The sequence below is a fragment of the Camelus ferus genome, chromosome 4 (assembly GCF_009834535.1).
Source record: "Camelus ferus isolate YT-003-E chromosome 4, BCGSAC_Cfer_1.0, whole genome shotgun sequence".
Lineage (NCBI taxonomy): Eukaryota > Metazoa > Chordata > Mammalia > Artiodactyla > Camelidae > Camelus > Camelus ferus.
Genome location: NC_045699.1, coordinates 10,120,210 through 10,143,486, shown reverse-complemented (window position 1 = coordinate 10,143,486; position 23,277 = coordinate 10,120,210). Strand labels below are relative to the sequence as shown.

Sequence of the window (23,277 nt, the reverse complement as noted above, 5' to 3'; positions counted from 1 at the left end):
TTTAAGACATAGACTGAGCTATATACTTCTATCTACCTTTGTCAAAGCCCCACTTGTTATAGAAAATATAGTTTATTAAAAAAAAAAAAGTTAAGTCTTAACAGCTCTAAACAAACAAGAAAGGGTGCCATCAGTGGAGCAGGACATTTCAGAAGTCTCAGAAAGGTAGGAAATAAAGAGGTATTAACCAGAGACATTAAAAAACGCCCAAAACAGTGATCCCACAGCCCAAGACACTGCAGTAAGTATGGGTCTTCCCTAGAGAGCCCTAGAGAAGCTTTAAACCCAGGAGTTAGCATATTCCCATACCCCTGGCTACAAATAGAGAATGCAAAAATACAGGGTGGTATATCAGGGTCATTCATTAAAGAACTGCCTTCACAAACAGCTGGACATACTGATTGTCTCTTCATACAAACAAACCACACACACATACACAGCATAACAGTGGCTTTTACTCTCATGCCAACTGTTCTTTAAAGAAAGTGGCCATTCTGACTGGAAAGGGCTCCTAATAAGGGCACTGGGGCTTGGAAGAAAAGCTGTGATGGAGCTAACTTGAGGCTTCAAAACCAACATAGAGAGGGTAGAAAAGAAAAGCAACCCTTCCCCAAAGCAACCCCAGAGTAGCAGCAGCCTTAATTTGGCAGTTGTGTCACGATAGAGCCCCCAACACCTGCACATTCTCTGAACTGTGGCATACTCAAGGCCCCCTACTTTTTAAAAATTGAAGTATAGTTGATTTACAATGTTATGTTAGTTTCTGGTGTACAACAGTGATTCAGCCATATATATATACATGTATGTATATACACACATACACACATTCTTTTTCATTATAGGTTATTATGAGATACTGAATATAGTTTCCTGTGCTATACCCTAGGACTCTGTTGTTTATGTTTTATATACAGTAGCTTGTATCTACTAATCCCAAACTCCTAATTTATACCCTCACTTTCCCCTCTGATAACTATAAATTTGTTTTCTATGTCTGTGAGTCTTTCTGTTTTGTAAACAAGTTCATCTGTATCATTTTTTTAGATTCCACATTTAAGTGATATAATGTGATATTTATCTTTCTCAGTCTGACTTACTTCACTTAGTTTGATAATCTCTAAGTCCATCCATGTTGCTGCAAATGGCATTATTTCATTCTTTTTTATGACTGAGTAGTATTCCATTGTGTATATATACACAACTTCTTTATCCAACCATCTGTCAATGAACATTTTAGTTGCTTCCATGTCTTGGCTATTGTAAATAGTACTGCTATGAACATTGGGGTGCATGTATCTTTTTGAACTGGAGTTTCCTCCAGATATATGCCCAGGAACGGGATTGCTGGATCATATGGTAACTCTATTTTTAGTTTTTAAAGGAATCTCTTTACTATCTTCCCACAGTGGCTGCACCAAATTACATTTCCACCAACCCTGTAGGAGGTTTCCCCTTTCTCCACACCCTTTCCAGCATTTAATGTTTGTGGACTTTTTAATGATGGCCATTCTGACTGGTGTGAGGTGATGCCTCATTGTAGTTTTGATTTATATTTCTCTGATAATTAGCGATACTGAACATCTTTTCATGTGCCTATTGGCCATCTAGATGTCTTCATTGCAGAAACGTCTGTTTAGGTCTTCTGCCCATTTTTTGATTGGGTTGTTATTGAGTTGCAAGAGCTGTTTGTACTTTCTGGAAATTAAGCCCTTGTCAGTAGCATTGTTTGCAAATATTTTCTCCTAGTCCATAGGTTGTCTTTTTGTTTTGTTTATGGTTTCCTTTGCTGTACAAAAGCTTATAAGGTTAATTAGGTTTCATTTGTTTATTTCTGCTTTTATTTTTATTGCCTTGGGAGACTGTAAAGGTCTCTTTTTTTTTTTTTTCTGGAATAGTCCACAGGATGGCGGACTGCCTAAGCCCACTTTGGTGACCTCTCCAGTTCTGCTACCCAATACCCTACTGCCCCTCTGTAATGGGGGCTGCCTTATCATGCTCTCCCTGCTGAACTAGAGCTGCTCCTCCACCCCTACTCTCCATTCCAGTGTTTGCCTGGAGCACACAAAACTTGCATGACCTTTTGGACAGCTCTGTAGGGGCTTAGATACCTTTGCTGGGGGCTAGTCTCTTTCACTGATTTGGTTTCCCCAGACTTCTATCATGCTCAGACTCAACTCACTCCTCTCCACCTGGTGTGGCTGCTCCCAAAATGTCTCAGGTCTGGTTAATTCTGTTATGACAATCTTTTATCCTTCCCCTTCCCCTACTCCCTCTCTCTCCTCCTTATTCTCCCAGTCAGTGCATACCTTCACAATTTTGTTGCCTCCTACTCAGTAAAAATCATCTGTTTCAACCAGAACAAAACTTTATGCCAGAAAAACACAATAGGTATTTAAAAACCAGTTACTGAATACATTTCTAAAGTACTGAATTATATTGCAAGGGCAACAGTTTAAGCCTTATAAGAGTTAAAAGTCTAATGTAAAGAAAAGATTTTCTTTTTACTGATTTCAGAAAACTATCATTAAGCTTACCCTAAGATTACTGAGAGGAAAAACAAGAGAAAGTTGCAAACATTATTTATAGTTCTCCCAGCATAATAATAGCTCAAAAGAATAGGAAGGGATTTAAGTACATGTTGGTTTCCTGACTTCCTGAAATTATGACCTTTTTCATAGACCAAAATAAAAGGGATACAGTTTTTTGATGAACATTAGGATATTGATCACTTAAATACTAATAGAAGGCTAATTTATGTTTTTCTCTAGCTGAGTTGACAGTTTAAAAAAATATGCATCTGATTCAGGAGACTCTCATTTCACAAAAGGGCATTAATGTACCAAAGCTTCTCATTAAATCCCATGGTTCAGTGGGACTCTGGCTTAAAACAATAAAGAACAGATTTACAGTTTCCCATTCATATCCAATACCTTTTCCTTCTATTTAGGAGGTCATAAAGCTGTCCACAGTAGATTTCATAGAAGCTGATCCACACAAAGAGGTGCCTTCTTGGCTGGGTCACTTCTAGCTGTCTGAAGATGTCTTTGGCAGCCAGAGCATACAGTCCCGGGTTCTGATGTGTTCCTATCATGGTGTAAGTCTTTCCTGCACCTGTCTGCCCATATGCAAAGCAAGTGGCATTGCCTCTGGGGGAAGAATTATTTGTATTACTTTTAAATATTAAGAGAAATGCTAATCTACACACATATTTTTAAATGACAAAAGACAGGTAGAAAAAGAATCCTTGACAAAATTAGGTATAAAACATAGAGTCCTTTAAGGAGAAGAGGGCTTTACATTATAAAAACATGGGAAGAGGAAAAAAATTCTCAAAGCAGTACATGAGTTTTTTAATAGAAATTTTTTATGGAACTGGTAAGACCATAAGACAACTAACTCTAGGAGATAAGCAAACAAAGACCACATGCTAGGTGCTTTAGGGGATCCCAGAGGGGGAAAAAAAAGTTAATTCTGAAAGATAAGTTTGGTGAAAGAAGTAATAGAGAATTAAATACAATGAATAATAGAAGATCATACAATAAATAGGATAGTGGTGACCACTCATTTGAATATTAAGGAAGTTCAGATAGAGGTAAAATAAATTTAAGCAAAATATTTAAAGGACTCACAAAAGATCTCTTAGGGTCTCAATTTTCATTTCTATCAATAAGTTACTGGGTTACTTGATTTCTAAGATCCCTTCTGGCCCTGATGTCCTATGATTCTAAGTGAGAGTCCTTATTCTTGCATGTGGCTATGTGTGTGTACACACAACCCATATGAGTGTACAAAACTGCAGAATAAGAGGTGGACAGGAGAACTTGGAGACCAATTTGCCAGTCACAGTATGTTTTAGGACGAGTTGAAGCCAAGATTACCTGAGTATTGTGGGTCCTATGTACTATGTAGTCCTAGTATTGTGTAGTACTAATGAGAGAGTAAACATAATGTTATGCAGTAAGTAGCTATTGCAGACTATTGAACGGGAATCACATGGATTAATGATAAAAGTAGCTACCTGCAGCAAGAAAAAAGTATTTATGGACACAGGGGAGGGGGAGGCAGAGAGATGAATACATAGCAGACAGACAGAAACCAAAAAAAGAGTGAAATGTTAAGAGCAAAGGAACCATGAAAGTGTGAGAATCAAAAGAGGGGAGCTAACCAGATTTAAGCAGAGATCATTTACTCCTTGTCTTTTAAACCATGGCTCCCAGAAGTGTAAGCACTTGAATATACAGGCAGAGCCACAGTTAAGAAAAGAATTTCAGGAGGAAAATCTGAACACACTGAAGATCATCTAGCAGAATTAGAGTAGAGAATAATATCTACCTTATCTTCTGAGCATTTTACTGATGACTTATTTTCAAAAAACAACAGATGAAGAAATCTCCTATTACATTTACAGAACTTACCTAATAATTTCACTTAACTTGCAACTCTCTTATTTTTTATTGGTAATGTCTTAATATAAAAATTCTAACTTATTTTAGAAAACTGCTCTCTCAAAAAGCACTCCCTAAATTTGGTGCATAAGAAATTGAACCTAAAAGAGATTTCACTTTTTTAGCCTGCTCATTGAAAAAAAAAATTGCTACACAACAATAAAAAGATAACACAAAAAAACAGGCAAATGAAGATATCTGAATGGCCAATAAGCACATGAAAAGATGCTCAGTATCATTAGACACTGGGGAAATTAAAACTTAGAAACACAATGAAATAGAGTTCCATACCCATTAAATTGGCTAAAATAAAGAAGATTGACAATATCAAATATGGTGAGGATGCAGAACTACAATTCTCAAACACTGCTGTTGGGAATATAAAATAATTCATGGAAAATTGTTGAACACTTTCTTATAAACATACACCTATCCTATGACCCAGCAATTCCATTTCTAGGTTTCTATTCAAGATAAATTAAAACATGCCCATAAAAAGGCTTGTATAAAAATGTTCATACAGCTTTATTAAAAATACTCCACTGGAAACAACCCAAATGTTCATCAACAAGACAATGGATAAACAAACTGTGGTACATTCACAGGAGGGAATATTACTCAGCAATAAAACTATACATACATGCAACAACATGTACTAATATCAAAGAACATTATGCTAAGCAAAAAAGCCAGGCATAAAATGCATATTGTAATGATTCTATTTCTATGACATTCTAGAACAGGCAAAACTAATCTGTAGTGACAGAAAGCAAGTCAGTCATTATATAAGACCTGGTGGTGAAGGTAGGAGGATTAACTAAAAAGGGACACAAGAGAACATTCTAGGGTGATGGAAATGTTCTATACCTTGTTCCAGGTATTGATTACTTGGATACATACAACTATCAAAACTTATCAAATCTAAATATTTCTGTGCATCTTAATGTATGTAAATTATACCTCAATTTTTTTAAAGTTATAAAAGTTATTTTAAAGAATAAAAACGAAAAACACTCTGAAATCAGCGACTCTAGCAGGCTGTTCAGCATTTTCTCTGTATCTGACTACATTTTAAATACACAACAGAAGCCCCTTGTACCTACTCTGACCCATTTAATATTAAGTGTGAACAATTATTTCAAAATTTAAAAAATACATCTATAAAAAATGGGCAATAGTCATTTATCTTATTCCAGTGAAAAAAAATAAACTATAGCCAGAATACATGATTCCTATTATCATCAAAAGTTCAAACTAAGTACAACCACTTAAACCTTTTTATTCAGGACTTTGATGATATAGTATTGTTGACAGCTTATATTTTTTCACTAAGCACAGAGAATCAATATTATCAGTGTAAAAGGAAATTTTGCTGAATATTTCTAAATGCTTTATGAATCCAATAAATAGAGACACTGAATTTTCCACAAGAGTCTAATTCACTAGGTCAAAACACAATTTCACATTTAATTCAAAACAATTGAAAAGCATAAGTGGTATTTATAAAAAATAAGACTTATGGAAAATAGAAAATACAAAGCAAGATAAGCAAATAATTTCTATCATACCCATTGAAAATATGCTGAATGAGTGGGTGAGTAGTCTTCATGTATACATCTCGATTGGTGCATGCCTCACCAAAGACTTCATCAAAATAAAAAACATGCTGAAAAAGAAATTTGATTTTTATAGAAAGAGACACTTACTGGATTTTCTTCACCACTATTCTAGCTAATACATGATAAAGGTGCAAATATATTTTTAACTATCGTAACTGTCCATGACAAACTTAGAGATAAATAAGCAATCATTAACTGTCAAATGACAGAGCCTTCTTTTACTTGAGATCTCTGTAGACAACCATTTTTTTTACTAGGAGAAGGAGGCAATTAGGTTTCTTTATCTATTTATTAAATGGAGGTACTGGGGATTGAACCCAGGACCTCATGTATGCTAAGCACACATTCTACCACTTAGCTATATGCTCCCCTCAACATATTCTTATTATATAAAAATTAAGCCACACAATTTTCGTTCTCTCTTAAGGGAAGTAAACTGATGAGGACACCAGTGAGCCAATCCTCCTACTGCGTAGGAAAGAAACTGAATTCTATGGAGATTATCCTCATAGCTCAGCTGGGGCCAGCATACTTGAAATTTGGGGGGAATTCTAGAGGAAGATCTTCATTCCCTAATCACATAGCTTAACTCAGAATTCCATAAATATTTACTGCTCAGCTAGTAGCACGTATATTGCAGCAGACACTTCCAAGGGACCCAAAGATACAGACATTACCCTTCCATTACACCACCTCACTATTTAAAGATGTTAATCCAGACAAGTATACAAATGACCATGAGGCAGAAAAAACTTGAGAGATAAAGTACGTGCGGAACAAAAGAAAAACAATCTTCTCTGATTGGGAAAGACATTATGAAAAAGACTGTACTGAAAAATGGGCCACGGGGGAAGAAGAGGAATTTAAGAGGTAGAGACTGAGGCAGGGAAGGTATTCAAGGCACTGGGGAAACATGAGCAAAGAGTCAAAGCAGGAAAGCACAAAAAATGTTTAGAGGACAGGGAGGATTCAACGTGTCTAAAATACAGGAACTTGTTAGGTAGAAAAGTGAAATAGAAGACTAGAATAATGAGTTAGGACTATGTTGTAGCGGTTTTCGGATACCAGCCTTAAGGGAGGGGTGGAATGCTTATATTTAATTCAGTAAAAGTGGAAAGACTTTGCAAAGGAAAGGGATAATCTAAGCCACTTTATTGGAAGACTTCATACTATGAATGGATCAGGAACAAGAACACTAGTAATTCAGTGGTGAGATTAAGAAGGGTCTCAATTAGACGATGATAATGGAAACAAAAGAGATTGATGCATGAGAAATTTGGCAACTGACTGAGTGTGGATGCTGGGGAGAGAAAGGGGTTCAAGACAATTCCCAAGTGAAAAACCATAGTAATCTGAAAGAAGAGAGATAGGGGACCACATTAAATTGGGTCTGGAAAACATTAGTTCAGCAGCCATAATTATTTACATAATTTAGAGGCTTACCATGTTGGCCGCCCAACCATATCTGAGTAAGAAATACTAATACTTTCATGTAGCATAATGGCAGTCCATATACAATGATTGAGAGATGAGGCCCTACCTTCTGCTACCTTTTGGGTCTGTTCTAAATATTCAGTTAAGAAAAAATTTTATGGGCAAATCTAGAAAAGTAGACTTTAGCCAATTTATTGTGGGTCACTACCTCAAGTTCGATTCTGTTTCATGTACCATTACATTAGAATGGAAATTTGTTAGATCTGAGAAGAAATTGGGGCCACAAAGTCAAATTTATCTGTTAGAAAAAAATCTCCAGAAGTTTGGGGTGAGAAAAAAATGAATCTGTGCAGCATGATAAAGAGATCTGTGAACTTCTAGTGCTCTGAAAAATGTGAGTGGTTTTAAGAGCAGTAAAATGTAACTGTTGAATCTGGGTGACAGGTACATGGGGGTTCATTATACTTTTGATTAAGCTTAAAATGGCGATAATAAAGAGTAAAATGTATTTCTAAAATCTGACTTTAATGGACATGATTTATATCTAATTCATAACTGGTCTTTAAGCAAGGAGACAAATACATTCTTTGCTCAAATATCACTGTAGGTTTTTTAGTTAAGTATGAAGTCAAAAGCATTTCTTGCATTTCTAAGGAAAATAAGAAAAAAATAAACAGAAGTAAATGTGGGAGTACTTTTTTGGGGGCTTTATTTCACTGAGTATATGGCTATTCTTCCTCTCCTGTAAGTACTCTTGAGTAAATGCCTTTGAAAGCACTTATTAAAGGGACTAGTATTTTTCCTTCCACTAGGATTGAAGTATTATTTTTCTAGTACTTTTGTTAAGTATCTTTTATATGTGAAAATGCAAGATTATGATTCATAAAGTCCTTTGCATCACATACACTTTCATTTAATTATATTTTATCAATGAGGTTGGATTAACATTCACTTTAGCCTTGATGTGATCAGAGTTGCATAGTTTATTTTTTAAATAAGTTTTTTTCAGATTATAAATGTATCTATAGACTATCTCTGGAAAGATACACTTAGAACAAGTAATACTGGTTGTCTTCAAGGAGGAAATGGGATTCGAGATACTCTTCATTGCATACCCTTTTGATTTTGAAATAGATAAATTTATCCCATTCAAAAGTATTTTTTATATAAGAGTAACACAGCTGATTGCAGAAAAAATTTTAAACATGGATAACAGAGAAGAAAATCAAAATTTGTACATCTTACTACCCAGAGAATGTCACTATTGACTTTTTGATATATTTTATTACCATCTTTTTTTCCTATATACTTTTCTCTTTAAGAAATTGGACTGAAACACATGTAGATTTGTTTCCTTGTTTTTTCACTTACTATGTTAATATAAAATTTAATGGTAAGGACAGCATACTACATGTATATGATCATATATACTAAGCAACAGAAGATTTGAAAGGATAGGATATTTAATTAAAGAACATATAAACCTATTGCTTGAATTCCTGAATAAATTTTAAAATAAAACCCAAAGAATCTGAGATCAATATTTATTTGCTATGTTTGCTATGAACCTCCCTTTTCTTCTTTCTACTTAAGGAAGAAAAAGAGGGAGAAAAAAGGCCTCCCAACACTTATATATCATAAGCATTGATAGGTAAGGACTTTGACCTATGAGAGCAAAGGTCTAAAGTTCAAACAGCAGAGAAAGTGCTATGGAAACTATAGGGATTCAATAAGTATTGATCAATGATAATGACAAAGTAAGCTTATTGTGTTGTGGGATAAAGGAAAAATACAAAAGATAAGATGATGCCTCCTTAAGAGAATTACTGTGACAGAAGCATCATTAAGGCAGTCTTGGGTAGATGGTGATTGGATAGGGCTATTACTATGGCTATAAGTAGCCATGGAACTAGATAGCATTACAACTAATTGGTCATTTGCACCATCTTCAATATAAATACCTCCCACCTAGACCTAATAGATTGTACATTGACCAGCAATCGATAAGACTGTTAAAGTGATTGGGTGAGTTATAGAGTGGCCTAGTAATTTAGTGCCCATAGAAAGACTCAGTGGATTATCTTGAATGTTACTGTGAAATCTAATTTTGGTAACCAAAGAAAAAGAAGAACAATGCAACTGTTAAAGAGGGGAGAGTGTTAACAAGCTGACCTCAGTATTTAAGAATTTATTCCAGTGAGTAAAATCTCAGCTGATTAAGGTGAACTGCCTGCACACCAGATTACTCACTATTTTTTTCTATCAGTCACTGGGTTTTGAAGAGAGCAATACAGAGAATAGAATGGACATAATATGAACATTCAGGGAGGCAGATTCAGAGTAAGAGAAACTCCGAATTCCCAAATCTTAACATCTGGTGGATTATTCCCTAATTATTTAGATTATTCATAATTGCTTCATAATTTTAACAGTACCTAAATTATGATATCTTCCATCTACAGAGTTTGCTGTTTTCGTAAGAGACTGAGTTACTGCAAGGGTACCTATCAGCTTGGAATAAACTCTTTCCAAACCAAACCCTTTATCCTTAGACTCATCATAATCATTCAGGCAGGGAATGAACATTTTTTATGTGTCTGAGCTACCAGTGTTTTATTTAAACTTATAAATCCTTATATGTTCAATGTGAAATCAGATCCCTGGATTATATTTACTCATTGTAATTTAGCTTGTATAAACTGGCTTGCTCAGGAGCCCAATTTCCACCAAATTAAGTCTAAATCCAAGCACAACTAAGAATCAAAATAAACAGCTGGCTGGCAATCTGGGGTCTTGTTGCTCAAAAATATATCCTCCATCATGAAACTCCAGACTCACACTCAGCAAAATGAGAGGTTCACAATGTGAGAGACAGGACAGAATTGAGACTAACTGTGTGATCATCTTATGGTCACTCTGGAGCATATGCTCAGTGATTAGTCTTGCCTACCACCAATTCATTATTTAAATTCTTTTAATTCCCTCATTCCCCCCCTTTTCTGGCTAAATGTGTACAATTAAATTCACATAAAGCATGTTAAGTGAATAATGTATGATGCAACTCGATTGCACAAGAGTGGAGGAACTATGTTTTTGTATTTCTCACTGCACTATATTTAAAAAAAAAAAATGAAGGCTCAGGGTTATCAATGACTTAATGCAATGTCACATCAGGAATGGATGCCAACACCAGAACCAGAAACTGGATTTCAGAATTTGTACTGAAACAAAAAGCAAAACATTGATACTTGATAATATTAGTTCCAAACACAGAAGGAAAGCATCATACCTGCAGAATATATTGTGTGAGGTCAACTGCTTCTTTCTTCTCATGAACAAGTAGAGTTTCTCTGTCTTCTACAGTAATAATATTCATTTCTCCACGACGTAACTCCCTCATGCACAGAGGGCGTTTTCGAACACAAACTCTGATTTTCTCCATCTCAGTCCAAGGATTCTCTTTCTCTGAGGTGTTCTGTCTGATATATAAGTGGGCTTTAATTTTTAATAGGATAAAGCTACTAAATTTTTAATAAGGATAAAGCTACTTAAGGTCAAAGTATCAGCATACTTTGTTATATATTAGGTGTAATACACACACATATAGTATGTGTTACACACTGAAGTGTTGAAAGTTCTGAGAAGTTCTTTTATTAGCTATAAATACTCCTGATTACTTCTATCTCCATCTCTACTCCACCCCACCCAATGTCTCTTACTCCTTTCAATGCAATTATTATTGTACATTTACTGTTTTCTTGACCATTCAATCTAAATTTTTTTAAATCCTACCTGGGTTTATTTAATAACTTGAATTTGGTGACTGGTTTCAATGTTCTTTCCTCGTTTCTCCCAGGTATATTCTGGCCCTCCCTTTGTCCTGTTTTCTTACTACTTCTTTTTGCCCTCCCCAATAGGTATTTATTTGTTAGAACACAATCCTGTATTTCTTCTTCCTGGGACAATTTTATTACTGGTGCTGTCCACCACTAATTAACCCTTCTATTCAGACACATTTCTTCTCTGGCTGGCTTCAGTGGACTCATCAACCTTAACATCCAGAATATTTGAGGCAATTTTCCTTGGGTTAAGGATACAAAATTCATCAATTTACTAGTTGAGTCCAATGGTGGTATAAATGCATATATTCAAGAACTGACCACTTACCTATGTAGAAATGCCTCTTAAGCAAGGTAACCAGAAAACAGAATTCTTGAAATAGATGTTTTATCAGGATAAATGCCTTTGGCACATATACTAAGAATGTCTTAGTGGGACAAATTATTCCCTTCCTTTACTCTTTAGAATTTGATTAATAGCCCCTAAAAAGCCTTTTATAATAGATTTTACACAGGATATTTCACTATATAATTGTTTCATATCAATTTCAATTTTGTGAGCCCTCCAACTGACTGGAAAATTATTTCTTGCCAGGATCTAAATTAGTAAAAAGTAGCAAATAAAATTTCTAATATAATGCATAAAGGACTACTTAAGGCTTTTAAAGCATTTTTTTTTAACCAACCTATAGTAGACGTCTAAAAAATGTACCATTTTGACATTAAAGGTAGCAAAATCTTGACAATCATCAAAAGTGAATGACGGGCATATGGGAGTTCATTGTTCTATTCTTCTTCTTTTGCATGTTAGATTTTTTATAAGAAAAAACTTTCAATGCATCCTAAATTTTAACAGGAGCCTTGTGTCAAGATCTCTAGTTGCTGGTATTAATAACCTAATCACATAAAGCTAATCAAAGAGGGTAGAAAATGTCCTTTTAAAAACTGACCAGCAATTCTAGGATTGGTTATATGGACAAAAGAACTATAGTTTTCAAGTTCAAGAGGCAAAAAGGAATGAATGTTTTTCTAAAAGGCTCCGGTTTTAATGTCCAATCTTCCCTTGAAGAAATAAACTCTGTCTGACTTGCAAAAAGTTAAGACAGCTGGAATTAGATCTTAAATAAGTCAGGGCAACCAGTTATCTCCAAATGTCTTAAACTTTTAGTAAAATTCTGAGGCCAGTAATTCATTTGGAACTTTCCTAATTTAAGGTATCCAGAGACTGCTCTTTGGATCCAGATGACTCACTAATAGGAAGCTTTAAGTTGGTGAGTTTCTCAGGGTTCTGAAATTCTGACTCCTACTTAGGGTTAGGGTGAGAAGACAATATTGAGAATTACTGGAGAAAATATACTTTTTTTACCTCCATTTCTCTAATATAATAAGGAATGGGAAGAGTGACATAAAAATGATATAAAAAAGGTGAAGAAAGCTCAATTGGATGCTTTCATTCTGGGCCTGCCATGTATAAACCTCTGTGTTTATACATGGTTTATATGGTTTATAAAGGTTTATATGGTTGTCTGTCTTCCCACTCACCCTGCCCTCTAAGAGTCTGAGAGCCTCCAGATATCCTAGTTATCTTCATATCTAGAATCAGATCAAGCAGAGGTGGTACTTTACATTTGCTAAATAAATAAAATAGCAATATTTAAACAAAAATATCCCTTCTATCTGAATAAATAATGCAAATTAATATCTGTATTCCATTTACAAATAATTCCAATTTAGATTTCTATGTGTTGCTCAATAAAAGACTGTAACATTCAAGAAAGTATTTGTTTTTTCACCACCGAGTTAACCAACAGGACAGCACGTCATTTATGGTCATAAAATAATCTAGTTTTTTTACAGTTAAAAGAAAACAGGACTGTTTTGCTAAACCAAAACAAACAAAAAGAAGTTTTTAGAAACACTATCGAATTAACTTGTGTTTCAAATTACTAAGGTATTTTTACCTTTAAAATTGGGTGTTCTATTTTTGTAGAATTAAAAGAACTAGTTGGTTATGAAATCCTCTGAAATCTTAGCCAACGTTAAGACCAGATGTAAATACTTTAAGCTATGAACAATAACCTTTATTTTTTAAAAAATGTGGCTTAAGAATGTATTTTGTTTCTCCATAATTCACCAGCTATACTTTTTAAAATAATAAAACAAGCAATAAATGTTTTTTTTTAAAAGAACATGTTTTCTATTATACCAAGGCAAGTATTAGGGATTACTCAATATTTCGCCTCACAGGGACCTTCAAATTCTAACTTGAAGCAGCAGGTGAAAATAACTTATTGTCACCCTGACTCTCAAACTCTAAACTCCATTAAAGGTGTCTTACTCTTTGCAATGACCAAAATCATCTGTTCTTCCAAGGCTGAAATTGTAGAAAGCACTCAAAATCAGGACCATATTTCAATATGTGCAGGTAAACTAATTGCTCCAAAGACCAATTCAACTACATGCTCTTTGTTTTAAGCTCCATGTCTCCTGGTTGAAGTGAATTTGATAACCTTAAAATAAAAAACCCCATGAATTGTGTAATTTTTTTCTACTGCAGAGGCTAGTTAGCTTTTTTACCTTCATGGATGCACTAGATATATCATGTTACACTATAATAAATAATAAAAATAGGTCTGCTACAAGAAAAATAGCAGACCCTGGCAAGTAGCAGCTGCTTGGTGTGCATGAACAATATCATCTTCCTCCTATCTGCAAAGTCCAAATTCGTCATTAATTTCCCCCCATCAAGGTACTTCTATTATCACTGCAGAGATATTCACTATCATTTTCTGTAAGGAATAGTTGCTCCCCTCTGGTCATAGAGAAGCCTGCCCTTGCCTGAAACTAACCTCCCTCCAAAAAAAAGAAAAAAGATAAAAATAAATGATTACCTGATACAGGAATGAGGGATTCCATAGTTATACCCTGAAACACGAGAGACTCTTTGAATAATGGGAATATCACAATCCCCCTGTATTGGAGAAAAGTGATTTGATGAAAAGAGTGAAGTGTTGGTTTCTGTTTGTACATAGGAATCAGCAGCTGTGGCATTCAGAATTCTTGCTTTTGTATGGTACTGGGAATCATCTGGTAGTATGTGTTCCATTACTTTTAGGTAACTAGACTTCTGTTCACTTGCAGAAAAATCTGATAAATCGCACAGTTCAAACTCATTGTTGCTGGTAGCTCTGTCTTTGTTGTCGGCAGGAGAATCAAAATGCAGTTGCCTGCGAGGGCCAGATCTGGGTTTCTGAGGCTTGATGCACAGGCTGCTTGTCTGAAGAGGATACTCTGGGCTACTGACTGCTTTATCTTCTTCCTGCATAATCTTTATGATTTTGATGAGTTGGAAGAGACGTTTTCGGTCGTTCATGTCATGGACTCCCAATTTGGAGTAGTCTTTCATTGTAACATTGGCTAATTCATCTATTTTCTGAAGGCCAAGGGCAGTAAAATGAGGATAATACTGTGCTAACTCAGCTTCACAAAGACATTCATACAACCAGGATGTCATTTTTGGGAATGGGTTTCTATAAATTCTGAAGAGGAAAAAAAAAAAGCTCATTCACTTGAAATATAGTAGATGTAATATAATCATTCCTCTAAAAATTGAAAACCAGGAAAGAAACATGCAGAAAAATCCATTCTAGCATATCAGGTTTTCAATAAATATATTTTTCTTCTAAAATGATTAAACAGCACAGCATAAAATAAACAAAGATGCTTATAATGCATTTGTAGTAACAGATGTAATTTGTCTATCTGCTTAATAAAGAGAGACCTTTTTTTTAAAGAGACTTTCAGTTGTATATATACACAGGTACATGCACACACATACAAAACACAAGTCACTTACTTATTTATAGGGAGTTCCTTGCAACCTTGCACTGGCTACTTAACACATACCACAGACTACTGAAACCTTGTTCCCAACTGCTGATTGTTACAGGACTAATTTTAGATGTTCAAGTTAATGTCAAGGCATGTTGCACAACTGTTTCTCCTGATTAATGAACAAAGGGTAAGAACTCTTTCAGAATGGAAAGCAGAATTAAATAGCAGACCACAGAGGTTTGTAAACAAATATAACTCAGAGGAAATCACATTTGTATCTGCTGAGTACTGGTAGAAGTTAGTTGAATAAGGAAGTAAAAATATCATTAATTTAGAATCTACTAATTCAGGATTTCAGATCATTCTAAAAGGTAGGTGGTTGTAGATGTCTACCTATACAAAATATGAAAAAAGGATTTACCTAGGAAATTAATAGTACGGTCAGGATTTTAAATACATGTACATTAAAATGCTTAAAAACTTTTAACACCAAGCTATTTAATAAATACCAACAAATAATGTGGTAATAACACATAATCCTGGTCTATTATTAAAGCCAGGACCCTGAGGAATTCTCCAAATCTCTGTGATCAAGTTCAAGTTCATGAGAATATTCAAATTAAGTAAACTATGTACAGGAACCACATCACAATAAAGGTGTTTATTTAAAAAAAAAAGTAAGCAAACTACATTTTCTCTTAAAAAATTTTTTTAATAATTCAGTTTTTTCAAAATTCTATTAGTTCGTGGTAAAGCTTTTCTGTCTTTCATTTTAATTTATATTTTATTTTCATTCTGGGAGAAACAGAGAAAGAAGTCAGGGCCAGGTAATAAAGATGATTAAAGGACCTTGTGTAATTAACTTTGGAGGAAATGCTACTTAGGCTAAAGAAAAGGCCAAAGGGGCTAAGTATTACATTCTAAACTCATCCTGCCCTTTGCCATTTGTGGTAGATTGAAAAAAAAAAAAAAGCCACAAATTCTTTGCAGGTCCTTCCATCAAGAGATGGAATTTATTTCTCCTGTTGCAGCTAGGCTGGCCTCATGACATGTTTTGGCCAACATAATGTGGTGGAAGTGACACTGTGCCTTCCATGCCTAGTCCTCAAGAGAGGCTTCCACTGTTCTCTAGGAACTCTTCTGCTACCATGTGAAGAAGCCCAGCCAACAGCCATCATCAAAGCCAGACATGAGAGAAGCCATCTAAAACTATTTAGCCCCACTGGCGCCACCAGATGACTGCAGCCATATGGGGTCCCAGGTGAGACCAAATGTAGCTAAGCCTAGCCCAAATATTTGACTCACAGAACTGTTAGCAAATAAAATGGTAATTGTTTTAAGCCACTAAATTTTGGGGTAGTTTACTACCAGCAGTAGATAACTGCAACACTGACTGCTTTCATGCCTTTTTAAATGCTGTATCTTTGCCTGAAATGTCCCCAACTCCCTCTGCCTCTTAAATGAGTCATGTCCATTCTTTTGAGATAGCTCAGTAGCTCCCCCTCATCCCCATGAAGCCTTCTTTCTTATCTCAGTCTCTTCTACCATTTCGCCACCAAGCACTCTACATAGTTAAACCAGGCCACCACTCAATCCCTTTACTACAGTTTCTTCTACCTGGAAAACCTGTCTTTCCCAGGAAAAGTCCTATTTATATTTTTCTTCTGTGTGGTATGCCCTGGCAAGGGATAACTGGTATTTCCTCTGTGCTTCAGTAATAACAATAATAGCAGCTAGTGTGTATTGAGCATTTATTACATACCAAGCACTGTTAACCTCCAAACGATACTATGAAATAGATAAATGTGTGACCTTCAGCAAGTTACTAATTTAATATCTCTGAAAATTTTTTCTCAATTGTAAAATGGAAAAACAATAGTCTCCACAGTTCCTAGGGTTAGGATTCAATGAGAAAACACTTGTAATAATGCAAATATTAATCAGCATGATGCCCAGTATATGCTTAGTGTTCAAGAAGTGTTGGTAGTTATTACTACTACGATTGTTATTTCTGTATTACTATCTTTCTACTTCACTCAGAACTTACAACAGAATAAGCCTTCAATGTTTTGCTGTGCTTTAGGTTATTTCTAAATAGTTATATTCCTCACTTGGCTTAGCCTAACCCAGGGGATCAGGTTAAGTGCTTTGCAGTCTTCTCAATTTCCACAGGCTGTACAAGATCCTGTATTTCACACACCTATGCCCTTGGCGACATGCCCTCCCAATCCAACTCTGATAACCATGGCTTCTACAGCAGCCCTTAATCAGTACACGTACAATACCAACATATTTACTTTGCAATGCTTGGATATCCCATATATCATGGGAGGGAAAGACGCTGGAGATAGCAGTAATCTGGGCATGCAAATTAAAGCAGCCAACAGCATGCTTCTACATAAACTGGCAGCATGGTGCTTTTTTGAGCCCGATAGTTAGCCTATGTTCTTTTGTTTTAATATTAGATATGATTCTTTGTACAAGTATAAAATGACATAGGTACAAAGTTATTCATTGTTTCACTTCATGCAATAGCAAAGAAATGGAATAGGGACTGGTTAAATAAATTATGGTAATTCATTAAATGGAATACTATAAAGCAACTACAAATATGTAAACTTTCAATATGTTATTGAAGAAAAAGAAAGCTCTCAAATACATTTAGTGATTAAAACAAAGTATAGAACAATTTGTATAATAAAGGTACCATTTGTTAAAGAGAAAGAATTAACTCATCAGGCATAAAATATCTTTGACAAGATGCACAAGAAAGTAATAATATTGGTCTCAAGGAGGAGGGAACTAATTAGTGGAGGGCAAACATGGGAAGGAAACTATTGTATGCCAATAAATGTGGTAGTTACTATTACTTTTCTTATTATTTCTATTTCACTGCTGTCTCCACCACCCAGAGCAGGACACAAAACAGCTGTTTTGTAAATTTTGAAACTATATGGCTATATTACTTATTTTAAAAATATATTTTTAACTTCACTTACTTCCCTTCCTCCCAATCTCCCCACATTGATCTGATACAACTACTTGTTACTATTTTGGTGTTTTTCCTCTAACCTTTTTAAAAAATCGAATTACAGTTGATATTTAATACTCTATTAATTTCAAGTGTACTACATAATGATTTGATATTTGCATATATTATGAAATGATTACCACGGTAAGTTCAGTAACCATCTATCCCCAAAGTTATTACATTATTGATCATATTCTTTATGCTGTACATTACATCCCCATGACTTATTTATTATATAACCAGAGGTTTGCACCTCTTAATCCCTTCACCTATTTTACCCACTTTCCCATTTCTCCAGCCTTTTAAAAATGCATTTTTACATTGTATTTAACACTGTACTCATAACTGTCTTGAAATCTACTTTTTTATTTAATATAAGCATTTTCCTACCTGTTTGTTATAGCCATTAAAAACAATTCACACTATTACAAATAATGTTTGCTGAATAGATTAATTACCCCAGGCAGATGTGATTTCTCTCTCCCAACTCTTATAGTGTTTTGATTGTAAAACTAATAGGGCATTACAGACTCATATTTTTAATTTTTGTATTTATTGCCAGCCTTGTTCCAGAAATAAGGTGGCTCTGCCTTACACTATAGTGTGAATTCTTAAAGAGAAAACAAATATGATCCCACTCAGCCTAGCACTGTGCCAGACAGGTGTGCAACAAGTGTTTGTTGAATGAACAGAACTGGCTTAGAGAGGACAAAGGACAAAAAGGTCTACCATTTCTACTTTTTACCTAACATAATTAAATTATTAAGAGACTCCATGAAGCCTGCTGATGTGGCTATGGAGACGTTTTCTCTCAGTTTCCTAACTCTACAAGTCCCATCACCCCAAGTAATAAGACAGCCTGAGGGTCCTTACAACCTAGAAGAGCCTAATACACACAATGTCTTAACCAATGTAACCCTGAGCACTTTCTGTAGGTCAAAGAAATATTTTATATAAGGCTAATCCTATTATTTCAGCAGATAGTTTATGATCATACTACTTTGATGATCTGATTTATCAAGTTCTGTTTTATGCCAAGCACTATGCTTAGGTGTTTTACATAAACTATTTTATTTAGTCTGCTTATACCAGAATATTTTAAAAACCCTGTTGGAGTGAACCCCTAAAGATAGTGCTTGTTTATTGGTTGTCATTCTAGGTGACAATTTTAATGTAAACTACTTTTAAAATGTTAATTTTTTCCAGCACTGTTAGCCAGCCTAAAAAAATGTTAATGTTTTATCCAAATTGTGTATTGGGCTTATTTTTCAGTGGGCAAAAAAGGATGGGAGCAAAGGATCATATTAAGAGTACTTTCCTCAACACCTAGAAGCCTATTTAGATAATTAGGGAGGAAAACAAAAAAGTCCAAGGCTGGTGGTTTGTTAACTTGATAACCTAGACTATAAATTGTAGCAGTTACCCAGATAAAGGTTATATACTACAAGTAGCAACAGGCCTCCCTTGGGAAGTAGATGATAGTGGGGAGAAATTACACTAAACTAAAACCATTTTTCCCTTTCCACAAATTTATTTAAGTATGTTTGGATTCAAGTTGCCAAAATATCACTGAAGTGAATCTTATTTTATCTGTTCCCCAAGATTTTTGCTCTAGATTCTCTTAGGCAGGCTTACTAGGATAATGACCCTTTTCTACACACCTACTCATAAATGCGTATTTTTATTTGATTTTTTAATCTACAAAAATTTATTGTCTATTTACAGAAGAAAAGCATGCATATCATTAAACAAAAAATGCTTTTTCTCAAAATGAGAAAGCATTTTTCTCACATTTTTGTTATTAAAAAAATTTTTTTAAATCAATGTTAGCTGTGTGTTTTATTGCAGGATGCTCCTCCATCCTTCTTAGAAACAGTTTGGCTATAATAAAATATTGACATGTCAGCTTTATCAGTGGATTTAGAAGATAGCTATTACTAAATAAAGCACTGGTGTAACACATCATAGACATCCAATAAACATAAACCCTTAAAACTACCACTGTCACCAAACACATTCTTATTCTGAAGGTAGGGAGACAGACTTGAATAGAGAGGAAAACATTCACATGGGTTGTTTTTTTTCCCCCCAAGATGTCAAATAAGATTTTATTTTAAACATGTTAATAGACACCAAAGAGTTTGGTTAGTAGTAATTAGTACAACAGAAGATTAATGGATTAAGAGACAAAAAAATCCAGAATCTAGCTAGGCTCTGCTAAGACCCAGACATGATACATGGTTAAATTATTTAATGTCTCTAAGCCTCAGCTTCCTCAAGTTTAAAACTAGAATAATACCTTATGCTGCACACCTTAAACTTATGCAACGCTGTATGTCAATTATATCTCAGTAAAACTGGAAGAACTAGAATACTTTCTACAAGTATTTGCAGTAAAATCAGATACGTTAAAGGATTCTATATAGGTATTGATTACGCAGCAACAGATTCTGTAAAGCACTAAGTACCTGGCAAATGGCAGGCACAGTGATCTCCCTATAGCATTTAAAAATATTTCTATTATAAAAAATTTCAAGCATCACAAAGTAAATACAGCTGTACCATAAACCCTCATGTTATCCACCCATAGATTCTTTTGTTATCAAAATTTGCCACATTTGCTTCTGTTTGCTGAAATATTTAAAAACTCAATCCAAAATATGTCATTTCACCTCTAAATTCATTTTTAAATTGGTATTTTCTTATATAACTAATGCCATTATACCTAATAAAGTTTAAAATAACCCTTTAGTATCTTATATTCAGTCTATAATCTAATTTCCTCAATTGTCTCAAAAACATCTTTTAAAAATATTTACTCCTAAATTATATATATTTATTTCAGTATCTTTTTACAAAAATACCTTTTGTCAACAACTATGGCTATGTGATTATCCGAAGTAGAGTTTGTACATGAAGGCAGACATAAAAATATTCTTTCTTTTTAATTTCCAATTTTCAGAATTAAGTAGGAGTAGTGCCCTAGATATTTTGGATGGCATTCAATGAGTTCTTTTGGGGTTTTGCTTTTATCTGGGGAGAGGAGAGGCAGGTTCATATTCATTATTAACTCACGGGTTTTTATATATTTCATGTGTTCCAATCCACTGCCTTAGTCTTTGATAGCTTCACACTGTATATTTCCTGGCCAAAGCCTAAAATCGGCTTTCCTCCAAGAAACTTGTCTCTGTTTTAGAAGTAGCTGCACTTTGTACCACATCCAGCTAAAGGTTATGCATTCCCAGCAAGTGTTAAAGAGAGATGGCCTGGGCATTAGGAAAAGAGGAGAAAGAATGAGCACAGCCACACTGGTCCTTCTTTTCCTTTTAGAGATCAGGAACAACTCAATACAGCCATAAGTAGCTAACTCAGAACAGTCACTACTCACTTCACATTTGAGTTACTGAATATTCTTTCTAGGTAAATTTCTAACTTATGTCAAGTCCAAACAGTTAGTTGTGGCTTCTGGAAGGCTTTATTATGAAGGACTTTGAGGCATTTATAACCATTAATAAAATATCGGATGAGAATTTGGGGGGCTGGGGAGGGCAAGTCATTTCCATTTTATTTTTGTGGTCCTCTTTATATATTGGAGTTAAGAATTTACACCTTTGTCACATTGTGACTATAAGGATGTCAATGGAGTTCCTCAACATAAAGGTGATAGGATATAATAACCACTAAGAAGCAGAATAACCAAACAATGGAATATAGATAAATTATTTTAGTAAATTAAGTAGTTCAAATATTTTAAGAAATTTGTCTGATTTCAAATGTCCTCTACTACTACTAGTTCATAAAGATTCAGATAAAAATGACAAGTGGTAAAGGAAGAGTTAGAGGTCAAGGTTGATGACTGTTGATTTTGTTTAGTGTTTGAGTATTCCTATTACTGTAGCTATAACTTTATTGGGTAACCTACAGCAAAAAGGGCAAATACATAGCCTACAAAAACACAACACAAATACCTATCTGTGCTGCTTCTCTCCCCTCCTATGCCCATGGTAAACAGTCCAAATCTGTTTCAGTGTTCTTTCTTATTAATCCCTGAAACAGCTTAATCCCCTTTTGGGTGTGTGTGCATGACAGCGTCCAATTCTATGAGTTCTGACAGCTGTATATACCTATGAAACCACTACCACAATTAAAATACAGAGTACTTTAATTGACCTCAAAAGAGTCCTCATGCCTCTTTGCATTCCTTCCTCTGCCACTGGCCTAGGCAACCACTGATCTGTATGATGTTTCTATCATCATATATAAGTTTGCTTTCCCAAAAGTTTATGTAAATGAAATTATACAATATATTCTCTTTTGCATCTAATTTCTTTCAGTTAGCATAATGATTATGAAATTTATTCATAATGCACATATCACTTCCTTTTACTTGGGAGGAGGAAGACTGGAATCAATCAGTGAGTGGCCCAAGGTAACACAGATCTCAAGTGACAGTTCTAAGATTGGAACTTAGGTCTTCTCATGGCTAGTCCAATGTTTTTTGCACTATTCCAAGCTGCCTCCTTCAAAAGTAGCTGCAAAGACAGCTCATTGCCAGCCTCCCACAAAGGCCCACTATCTACCCTGCTCAACAGAGTGGTTGCCTCCTGCAGATCTGTGCTGCAGCATGGAATCTCTCTCAGCGGCCACCACCAGGAAAATGCCCTGCAAATCAGCAAAATCCAACAGAGGCCAGATGGGCAGGTTTTTACATGTAAGGCCCACTCACATTCAATGCCACAAGTATGCAGAGTTCTCCTCTATGTCAAACCCAGAGACTGCTAGGTCTCAGCTGTTGGGATAACAATCAGAAATAGAGTCTTGGAAGAAATCCAGTTGGCAGAAATTCAAACTTGCTTATCCTGGTGGCAGAGAAAATAAACTGGAAAGGGAATACATGCAACTTTATACACAATTAAGGAAGTTTATTCACATTCCAGGATGTGGATAAGATCCAACTATTTAACATGTTCCCTCAAACTTTCCATTCACCTACCTCAACTACGTAACACTACCCACCTAAACTGCCTGAAACTGCATTTGGAATCAGATAACTCAGATAATTCAGTCACTCAGCT

General features: G+C 35.0%; 1 protein-coding gene across 1 annotated transcript in view; it reads right to left on the bottom strand.

Moving 5' to 3' along the window:
- Positions 1 to 23,277, bottom strand: part of KIF24 (kinesin family member 24) — a 59,641-nt gene that overhangs the window by 25,348 nt on the left and 11,016 nt on the right. The window contains 4 exon segments of the mRNA XM_014557628.2: positions 2,931 to 3,146; positions 6,014 to 6,111; positions 10,788 to 10,977; positions 14,229 to 14,876. Of these exon segments, the coding sequence (XP_014413114.2) occupies positions 2,931 to 3,146; positions 6,014 to 6,111; positions 10,788 to 10,977; positions 14,229 to 14,851 (1,127 nt within the window). The 5' untranslated portion in view covers positions 14,852 to 14,876.